General features: G+C 38.8%; 1 protein-coding gene across 2 annotated transcripts in view; it reads left to right on the forward strand.

Annotated features, from left to right (window-relative positions):
* PDCD6IP (programmed cell death 6 interacting protein) overlaps window positions 1–13,021 on the forward strand; it is a 30,398-nt gene extending 17,377 nt beyond the window's left edge. For both annotated transcript variants that reach the window (XM_021553328.2, XM_021553329.2), the window contains exons 8-18: window positions 580–802; window positions 1,537–1,660; window positions 2,296–2,473; window positions 2,879–2,990; window positions 4,046–4,215; window positions 4,936–5,184; window positions 6,490–6,624; window positions 7,519–7,613; window positions 8,919–9,051; window positions 9,417–9,622; window positions 10,455–13,021. In XM_021553328.2, the coding sequence (XP_021409003.2) occupies window positions 580–802; window positions 1,537–1,660; window positions 2,296–2,473; window positions 2,879–2,990; window positions 4,046–4,215; window positions 4,936–5,184; window positions 6,490–6,624; window positions 7,519–7,613; window positions 8,919–9,051; window positions 9,417–9,622; window positions 10,455–10,620 (1,791 nt within the window). In that variant the 3' untranslated portion in view covers window positions 10,621–13,021. The remainder of the gene's footprint in view (window positions 1–579; window positions 803–1,536; window positions 1,661–2,295; window positions 2,474–2,878; window positions 2,991–4,045; window positions 4,216–4,935; window positions 5,185–6,489; window positions 6,625–7,518; window positions 7,614–8,918; window positions 9,052–9,416; window positions 9,623–10,454) is intronic.
* Window positions 13,022–23,505: the final 10,484 nt, after the last annotated feature.

The raw sequence follows: 23,505 nt of genomic DNA on the forward strand, positions 1-23,505 counted from the left end.
AGCTTCGTATCTAAGTACAGCTAATATGACAGATTTGTTGATAAATTTTCCTACGTTATATTAATAAAAATCTCCCAAAGGTTAAAATTCTACCTGATCCATACCTAGTTCTTTTGCTGATATCCTGCTTTAAATCTGAGTACTTTTTAAAAATGTACAAACAATTTTCTTTTTTGTCTTGATAGTTTTTTCCCCCATATATCTGGTTTCTAAGGGGACTTAGATGTTGTAATGAATAAGGTCGTCTCATATTTTAAATACAGCAGAGAAAAAATATGGCTGAAATGAAGTACTTCCTTCAAGTCCCTGGATCTTTTAGAAAATAGATATGTGAAATGCTGCTTCAACTGATAGTGAAGATCCATGTGCACTGGCAATCTACTGATATGCAGGAAATTTGACAGACTTACATATGAGATGATCATGTTGACATCTTGAAAGTTACCATTATGCATTTATCAACTTTGTGCAGGATGGAGCTTGAAACTTCTTTTTTGTATGCTCATCTGTTTTCTTAAGAATATATGAGAGTGAGAAAGAAAATTTATTATTTTAACCTGTATTTAAAATTTTTTTTAGCATGCAGCAGATTTGGTGAAAACAGTGGCATCTCGCTATGATGAATATATAAACGTTAAAGATCTGGCTGACAAAATCAATCGTGCACTTGCAGCTGCTAAAAAAGACAATGATTTCATTTACCATGACCGGGTTCCTGACCTGAAAGATTTGGAGTCCATTGGAAAAGCTAGTCTTGTGAAGTCTACTCCAGTTGTTGTTCCGCTCAGTCAGAAATTCACTGGTAAGCAAAGTGTGCGGAGTGCACAGGGTAATTGTTACCTTGTGAAACACATGGTCAACAAAGTTAATTTGTGCCGTGCCAAAATAAACATTTACTTTTTGCATTCTATTAAGGGTACAGCTGTGGTTTTGAAACTGCTGTTTTCCCTCTCCAGTTTGTTGTTGTTCTTGATTATAAGTGTAAGAAAGCACAGGTTGAATATTCTTGCCTGAAATGTACATTTCTCTTAAAGATCTTTCTACAGTTTTTCTCAGCAATTGTATTTTCTATATTAAACCAATCTTTTTAATTTCAGAAGGAAGAGTTTTGCAGGGGACACTACCAAGTTATACAATACTAACTAACCTTGTTGCTGGTCTCCTATAAAGTTGAAAAATTTCAGTTTGTTGGCTCTACAGATGAGTTGTGAAAAAATTCTCTTAACTTTCTCATATTTTTCCTTTACTGAAACAATTAGAAATGAAGCTGTAAGGCAAATCTAATTTGTAACTCTACAATTGGTGTAAATATATTGTCTTTAAATTATTTCAAACTCAATTCAGCCTTAAAAACAGAAATCTAAAGGCCTTTAAAATTAGATTTTTGTTTTTAAGGCATCTTGGGAAGTTGGAGGAAAGTATCTTAAACTGTTTAGGCCAGTCTCTGCAGTACAACACGTACAAAAAAGCTGTGAAGATGTTTGTACTTTTACTTTCATAATCCACCTTGTGTAATTTATACTACTCTAATTGCAGACCTTTTTGAGAAGATGGTTCCATTGCAAGTGCAACAATCTGTGAGTGTTTATAACCAGAGGAAGGCAGATCTGGTAAACAGGTCAATAGCCCAGATGAGAGAAGCCACAAATCTGGCAAATGGGTAAATATGGCTTCTTCTTAAATTTCTCAAGAGAGGTTGTACACGGTTTGTAAGCCCTGGTGCCTTGCAGTCTGCAGATATCCAGATTATAGTAGTGATTTTTCATTACTGTATGGTAGGCTGGCAAATTTAAACTATAACAGGGGAATTTAGAACTACTTTTCTGTAGGTGTTAAATCTGAAAGCTTATTAAAAACAAGTAGTATTTATTTTTCTGCCACCCTTTCTCATTTTTCAGAAGTCCAGCACTTACACAGAAAAAGTTCCAGTACCATTAATCTAGAAGATTTTTCCTATTCCAATGGTTATTAAAAAGAAATAGTTCTTTAAAATAAATAATTATTTAATAATTGTACCAATCTGAGAGGAAGCAATGTAACTTAAAGCAGTTGCTTCTTTTGTCTACCAGTCACTACCTAAAATGTTTGCCATGTTTTGTAAGTGCTAAAAGGCTAGGATTTCTGTTTTTAAGAGCTTTGAAATGTATTTTTAGTAAGGTGTATTTTTGAAATTTTAGCCTAAGCATACATTACACTCTATTTCCATTATAATTGACTGTGTGATTGTCTGTTTGTTTAGATAACAGAGTTATTTTCAGAATAAAAGTTGTTTATTTAACATGTTGACTTTTTCAGAGTGTTGGCTTCCCTCAATCTTCCTGCTGCTATTGAAGACGTGTCTGGTGATACTGTTCCTCAGTCTATTTTGAACAAGTCTAAGTCTGTGATTGAGCAGGGGGGAATTCAGACAGTTGATCAGCTGATCAAAGATCTGCCCGAACTGCTGCAAAGGAACAAAGAAATTCTTGATGAAGTAAGCCCAAAACTACTACACTAAAACATTCTTAAAATACATTTCCACTGAATGCTTCACTTTAAATGACAATGGAAAAAGTGTACAATTATTAAAATGCTTGTAACTTTAATAACACTTTCAAAATATGCTATTTAAATGTTCAGACCATACAAAAACTGTATTGTCACATGTCCATGCTTCCTTACAAATATTTTCTTTTTAAAAATCTTGGTGCAGAGGGGGAAGCATTGGGAAAACATTCTAAACAAATTTGAGTGATTTGTCCCTTTCATGCTTGCTTTTTGTCAAATTATATTGTAAAAGAATGTATAGGCACTGTTTGTTTTCTACACTAGCTGCATATTCTGAAGCTATTTTATGTTTAAAACAGCTCATAATGCTTGTAACATTTTACTCTTGCAGTCTCTGAGATTATTAGATGAAGAAGAAGCTACGGACAATGACCTGCGAACAAAATTCAAAGAACGCTGGCAGAGAACACCATCCAATGAACTCTATAAGCCTCTGAGAGCAGGTGCAGTCCATGTTTAATGCTTTGGGTTCTAAAGATGTCTGTAGGGTAAATTAAAGTAGCTTTCAGTGCTCTGATATAAATACACCAATTTCAGTTTGAGGCAGGTTGTGCCAAAATATCCTGATTAGAGTCTGCACTGTTAATTGGAGCTAAAGAGGAAGTGAGAGGGAATTTGTGGCTGTTTTTGCACTCTTAGTGTGTACGTGCGTGTTGCATATAGGTAAAGCCTTGTGAAATAAGGGCCTTGTTACCCTTTTAAAAGCATGGCTCAGGCTACTTAGGCTATATTGAAGGGAACTCTGGGAGAGTTCCAGAGAGCTGGAATAGAGGTAGAGACACATAAGAGACATTGTGCATGACTGCCACATGTTGACATCATGATGTATGGGGGTTGATTGACTTGGACTTGTTGTGCCTTGAAAGTATATAAACTGATAACTGACTGACTGCTTAAAGAGGCCTGTTTTTGCAATAAAGCAGCTCTCCTTTGCATTGCCTGGGGACTCTGAGTCACATGTGCACACTAAAGTTTCAGAAAGCAAATGAAATGAAAAATGCCTGCCCTCCTAAGGATCTAATTTCAATTGCCTCTTAAATACTTCAATGTATTTTTCTTTGTCAACATATTTTTTCCATGAGTGTGTTGTGTCTTTAATTTGATGGGTTTTTTTTTCCCCCCTAGCAGTTAAGACAAACTACTTAAAACCATCACTATATCAGGCTTTCTAAGTGCCTAATATGTGTTGCCTTTTGATGTTAAGAAGGAACTGATACCACTGACTTGGTCTTGCAAAGTTAGAGGTTTAAATCTGCAGAGTAGCTCAAAGCAGTGTTCATTCATATACCTTTTTATGCTTCATGGGAGAATTAATATAGGTGCCTAGTTTGTGCATTTTTAAGACATAATTTGGAAGCTTAAGTTCATATAAAAGTCTTATATATTGTGCAGGCTTATAAAAATGTATGATAGCTTGCACAAAAGCTGCTCAGGTGCAAGATTGGTTAGAACAAATTTTGAAATGATATAAACTTTCTCTTTTTCCTCCTGCCCCCAGAGGGAGCCAATTACCATAATATTTTGAATAAAGCTATGCAAGCAGATGGGCAGGTGAAGGAGCGCTATCAGACTCACCGGGATACGATTGCACTTCTGTGTAAGCCAGAGGCAGAACTCAATGCAGCCATACCTTCTGCCAACCCAGCAAAAACACTGCAGGGAAATGAGGTAAAGCAGTGAAATTTGTTTCTATTTTGAATACAAGTGCTATTTGTCTAACAAAGTAAATGTGCATGAATTGGTAGTTTAATTTGTTTCTGTCTCAGTTGATACATGAGGTAACTAACATTTTGAAAAGAAGTTGTCTTCATATTTAAAATCTTCTTGAGCATAGTTACATTTAATATGAGCAAAGTAAATCACTGTGGACAGCAAGACTGGTTGACTATTATAAAAGGAGCAACAAATATTTTTGTTATGTAGGGGAGTGGGATGTAGTGCTCGGATTCTTGGGACAACATAAGACATGGGTCATTATTTTCAAGTATTAGGCAATTACACCAGTTTGCTTTCCAGGAAGTTAATGGCTCATCTACAGCAATATTACTATTTTTCTCATAGTAATGATTTTATGTCAGTGGTTTTTGCTGCCATCTTAGAATATTCTATTGGAAGGTATCTGATCAGCTTAAACACCCAAACATTTTGCAGTAATTCAGCAAAAGCAAATGTGTAGAAGAGAATATAGATTGAGAAATGCTTGAAGATCTTTTGTTTGGTCATATTTTGCCCTGGTTTCTCACCTTTAAATACACTCATAAACAAATATGTATGCAGAAATATTGCCAGCATCAGTGAGGAGTGCAAGATGGAAACAAGTTATTAATAGGTTATGCTTCCCCAGTAGTTCCTCTTAACCTGCTAACTTAGGACATTTATATTGTCTAGGTTGTTAATGTCTTAAGAACTTTGCTGGCCAGTTTGGATGAAGTTAAGAAGGAGAGAGAACAACTGGAAAATGACCTGAAATCTGTAAATTTTGACATGACAAGCAAATTCCTGACTGCACTTGCGCAGGATGGTGCTATAAATGAGGAGGCTATCTCTGTGACTGAGTTGGACAGAATTTATGGAAGTTACACACAGAAAGTGCAGGAGTCCCTAAAAAAGCAGGAAGAACTTCTCAAAAACATTCAGGTACAACACTTCGCATATTTTCCTTTCTCCTAAACTAAAAGCAATGATACTTCTACCCATCTAGTACTTTAGAAGTCTCACTTTGCTTTCTAGTCTGTTTTACTTTTTATTCTGCCACATGGTAGTTGATACTTCTTTATGCCTCGATCACTGTAAAATACAGTGATGTCTTTGTGTTCACTAGAAAGAAATGGGAATGTTTAGCAGGCTCTCCCTACAGCTCCAGTGTAAATTATCTTGGACCTTTTCTTGGCACAATTCTGCAGATGGTTTTGTCCTTGATATAAATTTTAAGTGGAGTGTTAAAAATTTCTTTTATTTTTATTTTTTTCCACTCACTCCATTTTAATTCTTCCTGGGATAACAGGAGATGTGTCCTTACTGTCTAGTAGAAGACATTTCGGGTCTCTGAAGTACAGCTTGGTTTATTCCGAATTGCTCTTTATGATATATGCTTGACTTCCAGTATGTGCAGAGCTCTTTGAAGTAAAACTTAATAGCATTTCTCTTATTTATAAATTCAATCTTAATTTATAAGAGATGGGTACCTGGAACATCTGGCAAAAGAGGAGGTCTTGGTGCTTGGAGAAAAGATAATGGCAGCTTGAGTAATGATGGAGATTTTTTCCAATATGGAAAAAAAATTTCTTAAATGACCATATACACCATGTTTAGCAAGGATTTTATATTCAGATATTTTTTAGCACAACATAGTTAAAAAATCTTCATGGATATTACTTTAATGTTTGAATGTTCTGGAGTTCTAGTTTGTTGGCTTGTGGCAATTGAAACAGTCTTTTCAAGTTTGCTTGTTTATTTTCCTGAAAGAAAAGAGATGTAAATAGGCGATCCTTCTGTAAGTTTTCCTCTTGCCTGTCCTTTTAATAGTTTGCCAATGTCAACCAAATTTGAAGTAATGCTTCTTAAAAATACTGACTTTCATTATGATTTTATGAATATCAATGGAAGTTAGTACAGGAGCGAGCCTAATTAGTATAGCCTTGGAAATAGAGTCTGCAGGATGAGCTTGAGAATTATTAAAGGCAGCCCACAACAGAACAGGTAATTAAGTGGTGATACCTACTGCCAGTGAGTTAACATATGTAGTTCTGAAACATAAATTATAATAGTCATTGTGCTTGGCATGTAATGAGTATGGAAGTCCGGTGTGGATGGGAGATGAGGAGAAGCAGGTGTTGGGGAAAGCAGAAGCAATGAGTAAGAGGGGAAAAAGAAAGCAAAACATACAGAATCTTGTATGGAACTAGCTTGCATTATTTGCATTGTTTATTCTCTTCTTTTAAGAATGCGCATCAGGATTTTTCAAAGATGAAACAATCAAACAACGAATCTAATTTAAGAGAAGAAGTCTTGAAGAACTTAGCTGTAGCAAATGACAACTTTGTGGAACTTGTAGCTAATTTAAAAGAAGGCACAAAGGTATGGTAATGCTTAAGGGATTGAAAGGACTTTTTTTATGTGTACAATGAGATGTGAATCAAAAATCGTAATAAACTTTGGAGACATGGTAGCTGACAAGTGCATTTTTGAGGATTTTACTACTGGAGCGAAGACAGTGAGTTGCTTGAATTTTGATTGTTTCAAGAGCTAGGAAATGCTTCTTTGTTCCTATCTGAAAAGTACGCTTTTCTGAGCAATATGATAACTTGTTAATTACAGCTGAGTAAATGATGCTGAAGCACCCAGACGAGCCATTTTATCTGAGAAATTCTTTCATCTGTTCTCCCATGGTATTTAATCACCTTATAAAATTGGTGGTTTGAATGTTGTTACTGCATACATGAGAAATACTGAGAGCTGTATTTAGCCTGCTGTTTTTTGATCTGGGCATCTGGAAGGTGTCTTATGGCTTCTGTACTAAGTATTTTTTTTCTGGTTTATTGATAGCTCACTAGATGGAAAAAACCCAACCTGTGAGATATCTATATGAATGAAATGTATGGAATTGAGCGCAATAAAATTAAAAATAAACAGTTGTCCTTTACAACAATAATAAATAGTTCATTACCAGAAGTGATCCAGTTTTGCTCTAGTTTCAGTACATTTTTTTTAATTATCCCAGACTATTTTTGTATTTATACACCCACACACACCCCCGCACAAAATTTTATATTATTACAGTGATGGGCAGCAGCAGCTGACTCTTCTGGTTTTAAAAAGTACAATAGAATGTACTAGCAAACCTTACTGGAATGACAGGTTCTGGGCACGTAATAGTACAACACCTATAGCTGGATCAATATGTAGAAGTATGCCAGCATGGAGTCTGAAAGTATTGATTGAGCATATTGTGTTTTTATTTTTCTTTACTAGTTTTACAATGAGCTGACAGAAATCCTGCTGAAATTCCAGAACAAGTGCAGTGACATTATCTTTGCTCGCAAGACTGAAAGAGATGAACTGCTCAAGTAAGATTTCAGTGTTTTGTATAAGCATTGAAGAAATATTAAAATATTTATCAGAAATTTATCTTTGGGGACATGTTTATTATGATGATATAAAAAAGGAAGAATAGGTGTGATAAGCCTATAACTTCTTTACTTTAATCCTAGTCCTACTCTCATCTCTCCTAGGAAAGTGATAGGAGAAATAAATGGTAGAATCTACTTTGAAATCTGCTCTGTTGTTCCTGTGTGCAGTTCAACACAAATCTGTTTCATGTTATGATTTCACTCTCTATTGTTTTTGGCATGCATTTGTTAGTTATTTTATTCTTTCCTTTGAGGAACTTCTGATTTCCACACCCTGCTCCTGCTGTCAACTTAGTTTGAGAAATTAGATGCTTTGTCATATGATTTTCTTCCGTGTCTTCAGTGTGATGGGGGAAAAACATCAGTATTCTACTTGCTTGGCAGTCAGCTCTAGTCTCATACTTTATAATTGCTTAGAAATGTGGATTGCTTAAAATGCTGGGGAGAGAAGCACATTTTGTCCTTCATGTGAGGAAGAGTGCTTGATGTCACTGTCCACTATATGAGATCAGACTTAGTGTAGATGTGATTTTTAGGCTCTTCTCTTAAGAGGAAAACATAATTGAAAAGGTTTTCATTTAATCAATGTTCTTCAGCAAAACACATAGCCTTTTATAAGAAAGGACTTGTTACTAGAATTTTGGTTGGTGAAGCTGCAGTTATTCTGTGTATGTGCCATCTTAGAAATGAGTTACTCAACCCTTAATTTTTACCTTTCCAAACTTGATCCTTTGTAGAATTGTTTTTTTTTTTATTTTATTTGGGTTTTGTACTTGTAAACAAAGTCTGAGTTGCAGCCCCTTCTGTCTGCCTTTATTTGGCCTCCTACGTTCATGTACTTTGGAAGCTGTTAGGCTGCCTAACTGAGGCAGAGTTCTGAATATCTCACATCTCTACAATGTTTATGTTCAGTGTTAAGGCTGCAGGGTTAGTGTTAATAGAACATTCTGCTGAGTCTTGCTGTGCTCTTTTACTGTTTTGGCTAATGTTATGATCTATACCTAGCACTGAGTTAGAACATCAAGACATTATTAGAAAATAAATGTAACAGTTAATCAGAGAGTTGGCTAGAGGATGGTTTCCATGGAAGTGATTTGGACTCCAAATTTAGTTTGAGCTAGTTTAGTGATCATGCTTTAAATATTTGACCTACTCTACTGCATCGTTTTGGCTTAACTGGCTGCAATGTATAACAAACCATTCTTAAACTAAGCTACATGTTTGCTATTCTGTTTTTAATAGAGATTTGCAGCAAAGCATTGCTAGGGAGCCCAGCGCTCCCTCCATTCCACTGCCTACGTATCAGACCACTCCAGCAGCAGGAAGTAAGCCAGCAGCATCGCCTGCTCCCACTCCAGCCCCAAGAACCATGGTGGTAAATACATGCTGCAGAGTTAGTGGGTTGAAAATACTGGGTCTGTACTTGAGAACTCTAAACCGATCTGTAATTTGTGTGTATCACTCCTTAGTATACCGGTGTGGTTAGAAATGTGTTGAAGTGAAATAGAGGGCAAAATCTTAAGGCTTTGCAGAGAGGTGTGTTATGTACTATTCATATTCATAATTTCTAGATTTGAAATTAAAAGCTTACTGCCATTTAGATGCTTTGCTTAGATGCTTTCGTCTTATCTATATAGAGGAAATATAGAATGTCTGTTTAAAATGAAACTAAAAATGAATTAATCATATAACCAAGACTTCAATTAAGAAACTCCAGCTTAATTCACTTTCTCTTTTTAGGGGACTAAACCACAGCCACCAGCAAGGCCACCACCACCAGTGATTTCTGCAGCAAGCAGTTCCTCTTCTGCATTAGCACCCTCTGGAACAGCTGCAGCTCCTGCTGCTGCTCCAGCTCCTACTGCAGCAGCCAGTGCACCTGCAGCAAGCACTGCACCTTCACAGGCACAGGGGCCACCTTACCCAACTTATCCCGGTTACCCAGGGTAAGTTACAGGAGCACTTAAGCAGATTTTTTGTTATCCTGTTACTTAAAAGCACTTTTTCTTGTGTGCAACATTTTAACATTAGTCATTGTTAAAACTGAAAGTTTGCCATTTGAGGGAAGGAATTTTTTGGTTGGTTGGGGTTTTTTTGTTTGTTTGGATTGGGTTTTTTTTTTTGTTTTTGTTAGTTTTAATAATGTAACTCTTATAGGAATCATTTGCTTGTACCTTTTGTGGGAAGGTACATTTTAAGTATTTATAGTTCATCTTCTTTAAAGGAGAAGAAAAATAGTCCTGCATTTCCTTAACCGTGGTTTGTTGATTATTGCCAACACTTGCATAATCATTTGGTGGTGGTTATCTCAAAACCATCAGCATGTCTTATTTTTCAAGTCTTTAGTATGATACTAAGATACTGAAAAATACAGAGAAAATTCCAGTTGAGTAGTGCTTTCTTCTGATGCTTTTTTCCCTCTTTCTTGTGTCATCACAATGCAATGAAGGCATCTGTGCTCTCCTTTGGTAGCAGGCTCAGCAAATGTTGAAATATGCACAATGTTATTAAACATTTGAGAATTAATTTAGATCAGTTGTAGTTCCAGCAAGTTGCCTTTACTCCACCTTCTGTCTGCATTTTGTTCCATGCGCTGTAATAGTTTTCATGTTCACTCCTTGAAAGTTACCACATTCTCTGCTGCACTCAAAGCAAAATGAAAGGAAAGCATTTGTGGAGACTGCATGTGTGTTTGTATCTATTAATGAATTGTTTTTGCAAATTACCATCATCAATGTTTTTCAGCTCAGGTATGCTGTTTTTTTCCCCCCCCCACAGGTATTGCCAGATGCCAATGCCAATGGGCTATAATCCATATATGTATGGTCAGTATAATCTGCCATATGCACCCTCACCTGTGTATCAGACTCCTGGACAGCCACCATATCCACCACCTCAACAGCCTGGATACCCTTTTCCTCAACAGCCTTATTATCAGCAATAATGTCTCTGCAAAGAAGCTCTGCTTGTTAAAATTTGGGAGAAATTGGCAATAAGTGTACTAAAACTTCTAGCTTCCGTTAGTGTACCATACTGAACTGTATGCAGCTATAACTTCTGTCTTTTGTTAACTGCTCTAAAATGTCTAGATCAGTTTTTATGACACTAAAGTCTTTGAAGGATCTACTGCAGTGGTTTAGACCATAGACTAATGCCAGAATTCAAGCCTAATTCAGTGGTCTGAAGCAGTACAGTACATTTGGGTTAGACCAAAATATTTATTTGCAAAAATCCTCTAAGTAACAAATAGGTTCAGATGAGAAAAACAAAGCAGTGTGTGCACTGGGTGTGATTCATTCTACAGAACCATATAGCATTTCCTTCTCTACTCTATTAGTTTGTATTTTTTTTAGTTTAGTTAAAATACGCTATTTTGTCTAACAATCAAGCCCTTGTAAAGCATCAGTAAAAAGAAATAAATTACTTAAGAACGGTTTAAACACTTCGCATTCTCATTATCATAAAAATGTGTTTTGTGTGTCTGTAGACTGTGTCATTTGTCCCTTGACTTTCGTAACTTAAAGAAGTTCTCAAGGGTTCAGCCTTACAAGTGAATTTCCACCTCTTTTCCACAATTCTGTATTTTTTGACAGAATCTATAATTAACCCTTTAAGTGTTGGTAGATGAAGTCTTACAGGTAGAGTTTTCCTATAACTTTGAAGTGCATTGGACTGAAATACATGTATTATCATTTTTAAAGAATGGTCATCTGCAGGATGCGTTGTAAAAGAAGGGAGGTCTGGGTCTTACAGGACCAGTGAGTAGTTGTTCTAACTTGTGTTTCCCAAAGAAATGGGGTGGAAAATATGTTATGGCTCAAAATAGGGCAGCTGTTGATTGCTGGAGCTTTGCAGTTTGCTTTTTAAATGTTTGCTTTTTTTCCCTTGAAAAAACAGATGTATTCCCTCAGGGAGCTTGTTTTCAGTGGAAAACTTTTTTTGGGGGCAGGGCGGAAAGAAAGTCTTATGAATGAAAGCATGTTGAATGTTTACTTTTGGATCCATCATCTCAAGGGATAAATAACCTTGCACTGCATTTTACATAAGATAGTGAAGAATCTTAAGTTTGGGGTTAATGGCTTCTACCAAATATTTGCTAACCATTTTTCAGCCTTTTCTCTTTCTAACAGGCTTGTCTAATGAGGGATTCTCCTTTCATTTAGCCCGTGATAAGAGTTGGTTCTGTGGGACAGTAAATTTTATGAATGCTTCATAGAAGATGTTCTGGCCTTACAGAATAACTATAACAGTACCTGTGTTATAAAAGGTTACTTCTTTGTTTTTCTATTAAAGTGCCTGATTAAGATATTGAGGTATATTTTAGTGTAGGTGTTTAGAGCTGCCAGTTATTGTAGCATCTGGGTGGAAACCTCACTGGATCATGAATATTCTTCCTCATAAAGAAAGTAGCATTCATATTCATATGAGCTCCTTTCTTTCTGTCTCAAGTTCCTCTTGCTGTGTGATCATCCTGATTACTGTGTGAAGACTCCTTGTCTTCAATACTTGCTAACCCCTGTGGAAAATGTGGGTCAGAAGGTAGAAATGAGCACCCCTTATAGAACTTATTGAGGACCTAATTCTAAACAAATTTGTTAATCTGTAGAAGCTCAGTGATATGGGGGAACATGATGGGGTAAGGGAAATACAACACCATAGTTGAAACTGCTGCACAAAGACAGGTGCTTTGCATTTCTTCATAAACATTGCTGAATGGGGTGGCGGAGAAACCTCTCAGTTTTTTTTTATTTCCCTGATGAGAAAACATGAGGCAAGCGAGGACAATGAGAAAAAGCTAGGAAGATAACTGTTTGGAAACAGCAATCAGAACCTGATTTTATTCTAACAGGAAAAACAGTAGTTTTCCACTAATTTCACTGTGTCAATGTGCAAGTGCAAGTCTAATGCAACCTTTTAAATTCTAAAGTTTTAGTATGCTATGGGCTGTAGGTTTTTCAGTTCACAAATTAGATGCATTTGAGCTATTGTGTAAATTTGTTTTTAGTGCCTCAATTGATAAAACTTATTTTCATGCTATGTAAAAAAGTCATTTGTTCCAGCATAAAGATTCTTAGAACTGAAATTTCCTTTTTAAAATTTCATAGATCTGGAATTACTGTCAAAACATTTTTTCAGGTTGTGTTTCTGCTTGCTTTAGTCTATTATTTGAATATGTGTAAAAATCTATGCATTATGTTCAGTTTTTCTCTTTTTTTTTCCTGAAGAGAACAGAAAAATACAGACATGTTATGTATCTGCTTTTAAGCATGCAGTTGTCATGACTTCGGTTGAAATGTTACCTTGTTCTTCTATAGTTTATTAAAAAAATCAGTTAGAAAACCTGATTTGATGGCGTTTTTCTCAACTCCTTTGGGTTCAGACACGTGTTATTTTGGGAAGGATGGAAAGAAGTTATGGGCTCCCAAGAATGTTTGTGCTGTGGTGAAGGCATATCAGCTACAGCTGCTTGGTAATAACAGCCACGTTCAGATCCTGGTAGTTGTGTTTATTTCCAAAGCTTATGGAGTGTATTTCACTCTGTTTATATGAAGAAGAAATGATTAAGATTGGTTTAATGGTTCTGTGCCTTCAGAAACTTGTATTCCAAGTTTGTTTTTGTGAATTTGTGTTCAGGTTGGGTTACATGAGACTCCCAGCATCATGGGCATTAAAGCATGGATTGCAAGAAAAGGGATTGTAAGGGCAGCTAATAACAGCAGATAAACAGTCCCCATGGGCACTCCAAGAAATCAATTTATTTTAATTTTTGTTTTGTTTTGTTTTAAAGGCTTTGTAATGCCATGCTTGTTTCAATTGCTGTGTGGAGGGAAAAGTTTATGGCCATGTCCTTTCATTAAAGCATAAAAGCTTTCAATGCAATTAGTAAGAAAAGCAAGTTTTAGGAAGCAAGCTAATACAGATCATCAGTGAAATACCAAACTGTTGCAGGTCTGGAAGGTCTTTCCGCAATTTTTTTCTTTATGAAAATGGTTTCAGCCCATATGGGAAAAGTGTCTTCTTTCCTGACCACTAATATGACATGGTTGCTAATGGTGATTTTTTTACTGTTATACCACTATTTTGAGTTATTTTAGAACTGATTTGTGAGATTTAGTTTGAATTAGACTGAATGAAGTCTTTTGCTATTTCCAAGTACCTTGAGGCAATATATGAACCTTGACACACTCTAACAGCCTCACCCATTGTCAGATAGCTGAAAATCACAAGAAAATCCTTTGGAAAACACTTCTTTCCTTTTCCCCTCTGCATTACCTGAGAGATATGCTTGCTTGTTGCTAAAAAGTGTAGTTCTGAAATTACTTGCATCTCAGAAGCTATTTTCTGGCATGCATTTATCCTGGCAGAACATTAAAATAGACTAAGTTGAGCAATTATCGGTTTGAGTTTTGGCTGTATACTATTAAATGAAACTACCTGAATTTTCAAGAGTTCACTATGTATAGTTTAAAAGAAACTATTTGGAAAGTTTCAGTGCCTCAAAAGATCAGCTATTTACAGCAGAGCAAAACTCAAAATTGCTTTTTTGTATTGTTTATGGGGAAAGATTTGAGGTTCTTGCTGCTTTTGACTAACATTACCCAATGTGCTATCTTTTTAGGTTTACTATGACTTTTGAAAGGTATATTTGAAATGGTCAGTGTTTCCTTTTTTAAAAAATAAGTGACTTCTTGTTCATCATGATAGTTAAGTACTGCTAGATTAAAAAAACTGTTAGTTTTTTTAATTGCACTGCTCCAAGTACTTTACTCTTTTGTGTTCTGACAGTCAAAATCTTTATACTCAAGTTGAGATTTTTCTGATTTGGACTCAAATTGGAACTCTGGTAACTTACTGGCAAGCATAGAGTTACTGCTAATCTCAAGTTATGACTTTAATCTTGCATCTAATGCCCCTAATAGAGTATAATAGTCCCTGGTGCCAACAACTCCAACAACTGTATCTCAGTTATTATACTGTGCTTTTTTTTTTTTCCCTGTTTTTTTTTAAATGTTTCTAAATCGTTGTGAGAGGCTGGCCACCAGTTTTATTAACCAGGTTGTGAAGAAGAACTGTTTACTATCAAGCATGAAAAGGAAGAGGCAACTGCCATTGCAAAATCAGCATCAAGGCTTCACCGCAGAATACTACTTTTGGTCCCTTCAGTCCTTTCACCTTTAAAACATTCAGCAGTTCTGTATGGCAACACCTGTTTGCATTTGCACTTCAAGTACCCTTGGGTGTGGAATGCTGTTCTCTTGGTGCTGGTAAGCTGCTGGAGTGTTTGCTGGTGTGAAGGTAGCCTGTTGCTAACAGTACTTTTTCTAGCCAGGTGCGGTGTGTTGCTGGAAAGGCAAAGCAGTGGAAAGGCCATTCCCAGTGGGCAGCTTGCCTGCAGTCCCTTTCCTTGGAGGCTGAGGTGGTGGGCAACCACGTGGATATAGACCTGGCAACTCAGCTGGTCTTGGGCTGTGCTCCTGGGATACATGCACACAACAGCTGACAGCATCCTGGTGACATAAACGTGCTTAGACTTGGCTCTGGCGTCATTGTGGGCACTGATAAGATTTATACCAAAACCAGATTTGACCTCAAGTGACCTTTCACCTATAGTAACCTGTCCTGTGACCTGAAGTAACCTTTATCCTAGTGTAACTTTTGTCCTTTGATTGTGAGGAATCTTTGCCATTGAGGAACATCTGTCCTTGGACCTCAAGTAACCTTTGATCTTGAGTATCCTCTGTCTTGTGTCCTCAATTAACACTTGACCTTGATGAATGTGTCACCTCAATTAACTTTTGGCTGGAAATAAGCTTTGACCTCATGTAACCTCTGTCCACTGGCCTTGAGTAACATTTGAAATAAATTAATCTTGGCCCTGTAACAGGCAGAACCTTGTACCTTGAGTAATCTTTGTTCTGAAAGAACTTTTGACCCAGCATAACCTGTGTATTCTGGCCTCATGCAGCCTATGAGCTCCAATAACCTTTCTCCTTGAGCAACCTGTCTTGTGATCTCAGTTAACTGCTGTCCTGTGAGAGAGGCTGGACTAGCATAGTTCTGGAAATCTGCCTTAGAAAGTAACCTTTGACATTCTGCTCTCTGAACTGAAGTAACCTTTGATCTCAAGTAATCTTCATCCCATGACACAGCCTGGTCCAGGCTCACTCTGGAAGGATGCCTTTGAAATTGTTGCAGACAAGCAGCATTGTGTGTTCTGGGCAGAAAGCACTGGGCTGTTGTGCAAGCAATATGAGGGCTAAATGGCTTCATCTGCCGTGGCTAAGCTCCAGCTTCTCCTGCCCCACAGGCATTCTGCTAGCAGTGGGAGACCCTTCTGGCTTCAATGTCAGCTGTAGGATCCTCTGTGGACCTACAACCCTGGTGCCAAAACAGACAACAGGAGGACTTGTTTGTGGTGTGTGAGTTGAGTGTCCAGGTTTTGCTAATCACTTCCACTGGAACAGAGAGGCTGCCTAAGGTGGATAACAGCCATGTGTCTTGGCTGGTACAACATTTACAGGTGATTTCATCTATCAGATTTGCCATTAGTCTGCCTGCTTTTCAGTGTGTGACAGCAAGAGTGTACATGGTGTGGCGTGTGAGGTGGGAGGCTGAGGTGTAAGTGCCAACTACTTTACACCTGGGGAGTTCACTGCAGTGTTGTCTGCCTGAGGGTGGGCCTACCCAGCTCGTTTCCCTGCTGTTTCCTAAAGGTTTTTAAATCTCCCCAGAGCCACACCTGTTGGCACCTCTTACTTTTTGCTAGCTTAAACTTAGTTCTGAGTTGGATATACATTTGTGTATACACACACACACACACACACGTTATCTGAGTTGTAAGACATCCAGCCTGTGCTGTTTGCATTCTCAGATAAGCAGCATCACAGAGCTGCCTGCTAAGCCTGCAGCAGAGGGCAGACTGAAACCGTGTAACCAACAGATCTTTTTGGTGTGAATATATGCGAAAAGAGATTTGAAGTTTATGCTGGTTGGAAGGACAGGCAAATAGTTTTTTAATTAAGCATCATCAAATTTAACTTTGCGTAGATACCATGAGTGCTCCTTGGTTGATGACCTGGAGCCTGAACTGTAAAATCAGCCAAATGCAGGGACAGTTACGCCAGCTGCCTGCATCCATCTTCCTGACCAGCTGCACACTGAACTTGGAGCACTGTGCTGCCATGGTGAAGGGATAGGTAAGATTTCAGGTCATCCTAAACTGCTTTATTGGCCTTCTGGGCTTACGTAGCTTTTGGGAATTTTCTACTTTTCCTTTGCGTACTTGCACAGTGTCTTTCTGTATATACCCAGTGTGATTTAAGCTCATCTGGCATGATAAAATGTCTGCTTACCTGGAGCAATGCAAAATTAACTAATTAGGTTTAAGCAGCTGCAACAATGAACAGTGGAACAAAGAGGAGTGTGAGTGTCACCATGACCCATTCTAAGAGGAGGAGTAGGAAAAAGGGTCCCGTGGTTCTGGCAGGAGAGAAGTGTATTGGCAGTAACAGCTCTGTCACTGTGGGGGCAGCTACAATGCTAACAGCAGTTGCACCAGGGACATGAAAAGCACTCAGAGAGGGAAGATATTAAAGTGGTCAGAGAGGAGAAGGAGCCAGGAGAAAATGGAAAGAAAGCTGAGGGAGGGATAGTTAATGATTGAGGAAACAGAAGGTAAATCAAAAGAGTTTAGGAAGAGGAGGAGGCATGCAAGAAAGGCTCCAAGACTTTGACAACACGAATCATAGCATTTTAGGTGGTACTAGGAAAGCAGAATTCAAGCTCAAAGGACTGGAGTATTAACTGAAACAGAAGAAAAATCAATGGTGATAAAGGGAGAGGGAAAAATGAGCTTTAACTGTACAGAGAGAGAAAATTTAGAAAAGAAATTTAAAGGCGAAGGAAACTAATTCTTTTCCAGTAAGTCTGAAGAGCTGGATGAAAGCTGGGGGTTGATGATGGGCAGAGAAGGTCTTTAGAAGGGAAGACAGAATATGCAGCAGATCATGTGCATTTGACAATGTTGCTCCAGGCTGGCTGTAAAGAGGAATTATGTCTCAGAAATGAGAAGGATAATCCATGAAGTGACCACTGTGGGTAGAGGAATCAAGCTAAGTGCTTGCATGCCAGTGTCCAGTGTTGGAGTAAAAAAGGAGTGATGTGAAACTGCAGCCTGTAAAGCAGAGGACAGACAGCAGGTCAAGGTGCAAGAGCCTAAGTCCTGGTGGTAGACAGGAGTATCCCAAAGCAAATGGAGTTTCTTATTTAAGAAAGCTGAATTTCTTCTCTAATCAGCCTCTTGCAGTCACTAGTTACATTTCACTACTGAAGGAGCATTTCATATTCTATTAGTAAAATTTTCAGTAGCCAGCGACTAATTTCCATAAGCAGGAAAGGAGTATGTGAACTATCACAGAAACAGATGTAGATCCAGATTCAAATAAACTTCTCTGGTGCCTTGCTGTTTCCCAGTGTTATATGGCCACATCGAAACACTTTTTCATTTTGCTTTGAAGTAAACAAAACTTTGCAGGGCATTTCCAATCCCCAAATGTAGAAGGAATACCCAACCAAGTGTGCCTGGCAGTTCTTTAGCGCTAGGTGGCATTCTATGGAAAGGCATAACACACACCCCACTCATCCACCGTGCACTGCGCTGCTGTTAAATCTCTGCATCTCGCCAGCATCATCGGCTTTGTGTGGAAAATTTTGAGCTGCATCATTAAGAGTCAAGGCAAAATTGATGCAAGCTGATGGGAGAGAAAGTTTCGCTCTGCAACAGAAAAAGACTGCTCTGAAAATATTATAGGAAATCAGAATGCTACCTGTAAGTCTCTAGAAAAAGAGTATTTCTGGGTTTTGCCATTCCCCACATGCACACACACTTTGGCTATGTTAAGCATGTGGCATTCCACCACAGGGTTGTCAGTGAGGCTTAACAATGGACCCCCCCCACCCCACCCTAGTTTTCTGTGAAATAACACCCTGTGCCTTTTAGTTAAGAGACAAAAAGGCAGTGGGTTGTGTGAAATACTGATAGCAATGACCCACACTATCATTTAATAACCTTGCTAGTATAAAACACGTTCCCTAATCTCTGAAGAGGAGGTAATAGCATACATGGAAGTCTTCCTTGTCTATAATTTTGGATAGCTGTTTATGCAGTTGGGTAAGGAAAAGTGTCCTAAAGGTGATCATGAAGATTGTGCTGGTTTCTGACACCGTATAGAGCTGCCAGTAAGGCCTTGAATATGATACATGCTCTAAGAAGCTGGTTATGGTACAGTTTATGCCCAGGGGGGATTTACCTGGACTATTTGCCTCCTGTTGCTCCATGGTGGCCGTGTTTTTGTGGCCTCTCACCCACTGGTGATAGGAGTGGGAGGGGGTGGGCTGGAAGTTCGGGGTAATACAAGTAGAAACTTCCTGTGCCTTGGTGTATTTCCCCTAAGCTGTGCTTACTGTCTTTTGGGGTGGTCTGAGGAGATCTGCTCCCTGCACAGCTGCAGTAGTATTCACATCACATGGCACAGAAAATGAGGAGGCATTTGGACCACACTCAGTTGATTTTTCCCTGTTGCTGAATGTCACCTGCATGAAGGTTACTGAAACTGTCTGTGCATAGCAGAAGTTACAAAGCCTCTCTTGTGAAAAGGATAATCCTCAAATACTGCTCAACAGTCATACAGGTCACTTTGAAAATTACTGTAGGTGTAAATAGAGTTTTCATCTCCTAGAATGCTGATGATTAATACAAGTTACAGTGATTTTTATACAGCTAGTCTTAAGCATGGATGATTTCTTAAAGCCTGTTCAAGATAAGGCTGATGAAGCTTTGTCACAAATAACTTACATGCTAAACTAGTCCCTAAAGCTTTAGAATAAATGCAAATGCTCCAGCTTGCAGGTGTCTCCTTCAGGCAGATCCTTCTGCCTCCACATGTGCTCTGGGTGATACCTGTTGTGGCACCTTTGCTTTGCATACTGTGAGTTAACGCTGTATACAGGGAAGACCAAATACAAACTGAAATTTGCAATTGGAATGACCTTGACTTCTGATTGAGAGCTGCAGAGTAAGAGCAAGAGCAAAATTGGGCTCTGGGAAAGCATCTGGTGTGTGTCTCTGCTGACAGCATCTACCGCAGCGAGCAGAGAAATGGCTGGCAGTGCTCATGGAGAGCGGATTAGAGATTGGGAAGTGTAGGAAAAGAAGACAAAGGTACTGGTTGTACGCTTGCATGCTCTTGCAGCCTACTAGAGTGCAGTCTTGTGTAACTTCTTGTAATTGGATTACCAACTGTGACAGGGGAGCATAACAATCATGAATACAAAGTTATGCTAAAGGATTTCATGTCTTCTTGAAATGATGAAGGTACTGATGGATGCTCAGCTTTTTCCCTAAACTTACCTTGATGGTCTGACCTGTCCTTTTTCTTGTGAACATGGCTGTGAAAGGCAGCATGGTAGCTCATTTTGGAGGAAAGGAGTGATGGGCCAAACTTAGTTGCCTGCGTCATTTTCCTTGGGTGCAGGTGACAGGGCAAGGCACTGCAAGGGCTGGACAAACAAAGATTATTCTGTGGGCATCCTAAAGCTTCATGCAGGTTGTCTTGCATTTTGACATTTTCTAAGCAGGAGCCCTGAGTTCCAAACTCAGGAATAGATTTCCCACAGATCTATGCCTTGTGGCAGGCAGTGTGAGAGGGTGTTGAATGTCCAAGAAAGTATGGCTTTCCCACTAAAGCACCTTCTGGAGAGGTAGCAGGTACAGACAGGAGTGGCCTTGTTCTCCTCCTTTGCAAATTCTGTATTATCTAGTGAGACTTCTTTGGCTGGAAAACTTACACGATCACTTTCCCCTTACCTGAATGCTTTCACAAAACTCCGTCCATCTAACTGTCCTCAGAACCTCAGCTTTACTGATAGGTTTGTTCAAAGTTGCTGGAGGCCAGGAGAAGAATTCACAGAGGTACAGAAGTATGCATGCATTCACTCACTCCCTTGCAGGACAGCATCATCGCACAAGTGCTGTTTCCATGGAAACAAGGATAAAAATACTGAATAATAGAAATTAGAGACTCGTCTAACAAGTATTTTCTATCCTGTACAAGGTTATTCTCATCTGTATTCTCTGTTTGCATAGGTTTTCAAGATTTTATTTTGTTTTGTTGGTACTCTTCTCCTCTTACACTCAAAGAAGGACCCTCAGCAAGCCCCTGTTGTTATTCTTTGTGAAGAAAAATGCTGCATTGCATCACTATGTGCTGCTGAAGCATCTCGATTAGATCAGAAATTCATGTTAAGGATTCTTCCCTGTGTTGGTTGTTCTGCGACCACATCCTGCAGAAAGCAGCCTCTGGGGCACTGCGGTAGGTAGCCCAAAGCAAGCTGTGCATTCTTGGTCTTTGAATCAGGGATAAGAACTTGCTTCATGCCAGCACTGGGAGTGTCAAAAAGGCACATTAGACACTGATTTACCTTTGTCCTGCAGCTCTCCAAAACGGGTGTTCAGGACAGCTGGGCTCTGAGCCAGTGGTCTAATGCACACAGCAACTGGCTGTGAGTGCCCTGTACCCTGCCCCAAGCAAGCAGACACGACCAAACAAAGCCTTCAGAAGCTGAGAAAGTGCTCTTGCAACTTGCATATAAGCAAGGCTCTGCACTTTAGAAAAATCTTACATTTTATTTCATAAACATAGGCATCTGCTGCTAATTAAAGTAGCAGCATATAATTATACCCTTTCTTATTAGTAGAGATAGAGTCTGACAGTTGCTTAGATACAAAATAAGCAACTACAGATTGTCTTCTGCACTTTAACAACCACAGCGAGCTGAAACAATAGAATTGTAAACTTATTCTGTATTCTCTTTGGTAAATGTGCCTGGGAAAAATATGTTTAATTTCACTACTTGCTCATAATGTCAGCTGTAAAGTTCTTTAGCTACCTTTCTGCTTTCTTCCACAAAGTATCAACCAAACACTTTCTGTGGAAAGGGCAGGATACCTCCTTGGGGAAAGCATTAGACAGAAGGAGCAACGAAAGGTGCTGTTAACAGCCACCATTTTGCTGAGACCACCTTTCCTAGCTTTTTATATCCAATGAAAGCAAGTTTCTTCTTAATGATTAGAAAATCTAGGTGCTAGTGCAGTTATGTTGTGGTTTAACCTTAGCTGGTGTCTAAGGAGCACACATGCACTCACTCCCACCACAGTGGATCTGGGGAGAAAACCTGAACGGTAAAACTGGGAGTTTGTGGGTTGAGATAGAGTTCAATGGGTAAAGTAAAAAATGCACATGCAAGCAAAGCAAGGAACCCATTCACCATTTCCCATGGGGGTCCAGGTATTCAGTCATCCCTAGGAGAGCACCATAAGTAACAGTGTCATGGGAAGATAAATGCCATCACTCTGAATGTCCCCACTTCCTCCTTCTTCCCCCCAGCTTGATGTATGGAATGATGCCATAGGTTATGGATCCCTTTGGTCAACTGGGGTTCCCTTCCAAAACTACCTGAGCACCCCTGGCCTGCCTCAATGTCGGCAATATAAGAAGTAGAAAGGGACTTGACCCTTCTGTAAGCCCTGCTAAGCAGTTACTAAAACACTGCTGAACTATCAATGCTGTTTTTGAAAGCACAAATCCAAAACTTAGTCCCATGGGAGCTATTGTGAAAAAATGAATTCTGTTCCAGCCAAAACCAGCAGATAAATAGGAACATGAGGAGTGCACATACTGTAGCTACTATCTTTAAAAGGCAGGTGTTGCAAAATGTAGTTGCCTTCTTTTTTATGGGTTAAGCTCACAGCCAAAGCCCTCTGGATGTGACAAGATGGATCTACAGCTTTGCTAAGAAAGTCTCTATTGCTTCTTATCAGAAAACTCATGATGCTATATTGAGAAATCACTTCTCTTGCCCCACAGATTGTCAGCTGTATCCTCAGAGGCATATTTGAGTGTGTGACCTTTTCTTTTCTCACATTCTGCTAATAACCCCCAACTTTCTTGGCTCACAAATCCAAAACTCTGTTGATACACCTATAGTCTCACTGCTCTTGTTATTAAACTGTAGGGAATGTAATCAGAGCAGCTAATGCCACAATAATCCTCCTGATCCATGTGGTTATCTCTGAAGATATCAGGAATGATGCTGTCTGCAAGAGAGGTGATGTATTTTGGTTAATTCTGCACCTGCAAACCTTTGGAGGAATACATCGAGCTTCCAGATGCTAAAACACTTGAAGCTGCAATGAGATTTCAAATGCTTTGTTATTGATTATCAAAACTGTTCAATATTTCTCGATGGATGGAGCTGACTCATTCCTGAAAAAAGAAAGTTAATTTTTGACAAGGTCTTTCATCCCTCTGCAGCACTATTGTAAGAGACTTAACAAACAGATTGCTGGGCTTGTAGGGATGCTGTTGGGCTTGGGCTGCAGGGGATGCCTGGTGAATGTCACAGCCTTCCTTACTCCTTGAAGAGTAAAACTGCAGCATTCCTTCTGGTGGCGTGTTTGAGGGATTAGGGGTTGAACAAAAATCTCAAGTATTTTCTTCACTTAGATATAGCAACTTTGCCAGAATTTAGGGCACCATTCTGTGGCAACCTGCAGAGAAGCAGCTGAAGCTTGCTGCTCAGCAGAGCAGGTTCAGGCAGTGCTCTATTCTGCTGCTGAATTACCTCTCAGATCACTGGTGCATCAGCCTGCTTGCACAAGGAGATGCACAAGGGATTTTTCCAGCCACCTGCATAATTTCTAAGGTCTATAAGTTCTGCTAACTGTGACTATTTGCCAGCCTGTGTCAGATGTGAAATCTCTCCCACATAA

Source organism: Lonchura striata, chromosome 1 (assembly GCF_046129695.1).
Source record: "Lonchura striata isolate bLonStr1 chromosome 1, bLonStr1.mat, whole genome shotgun sequence".
Classification (NCBI taxonomy): domain Eukaryota; kingdom Metazoa; phylum Chordata; class Aves; order Passeriformes; family Estrildidae; genus Lonchura; species Lonchura striata.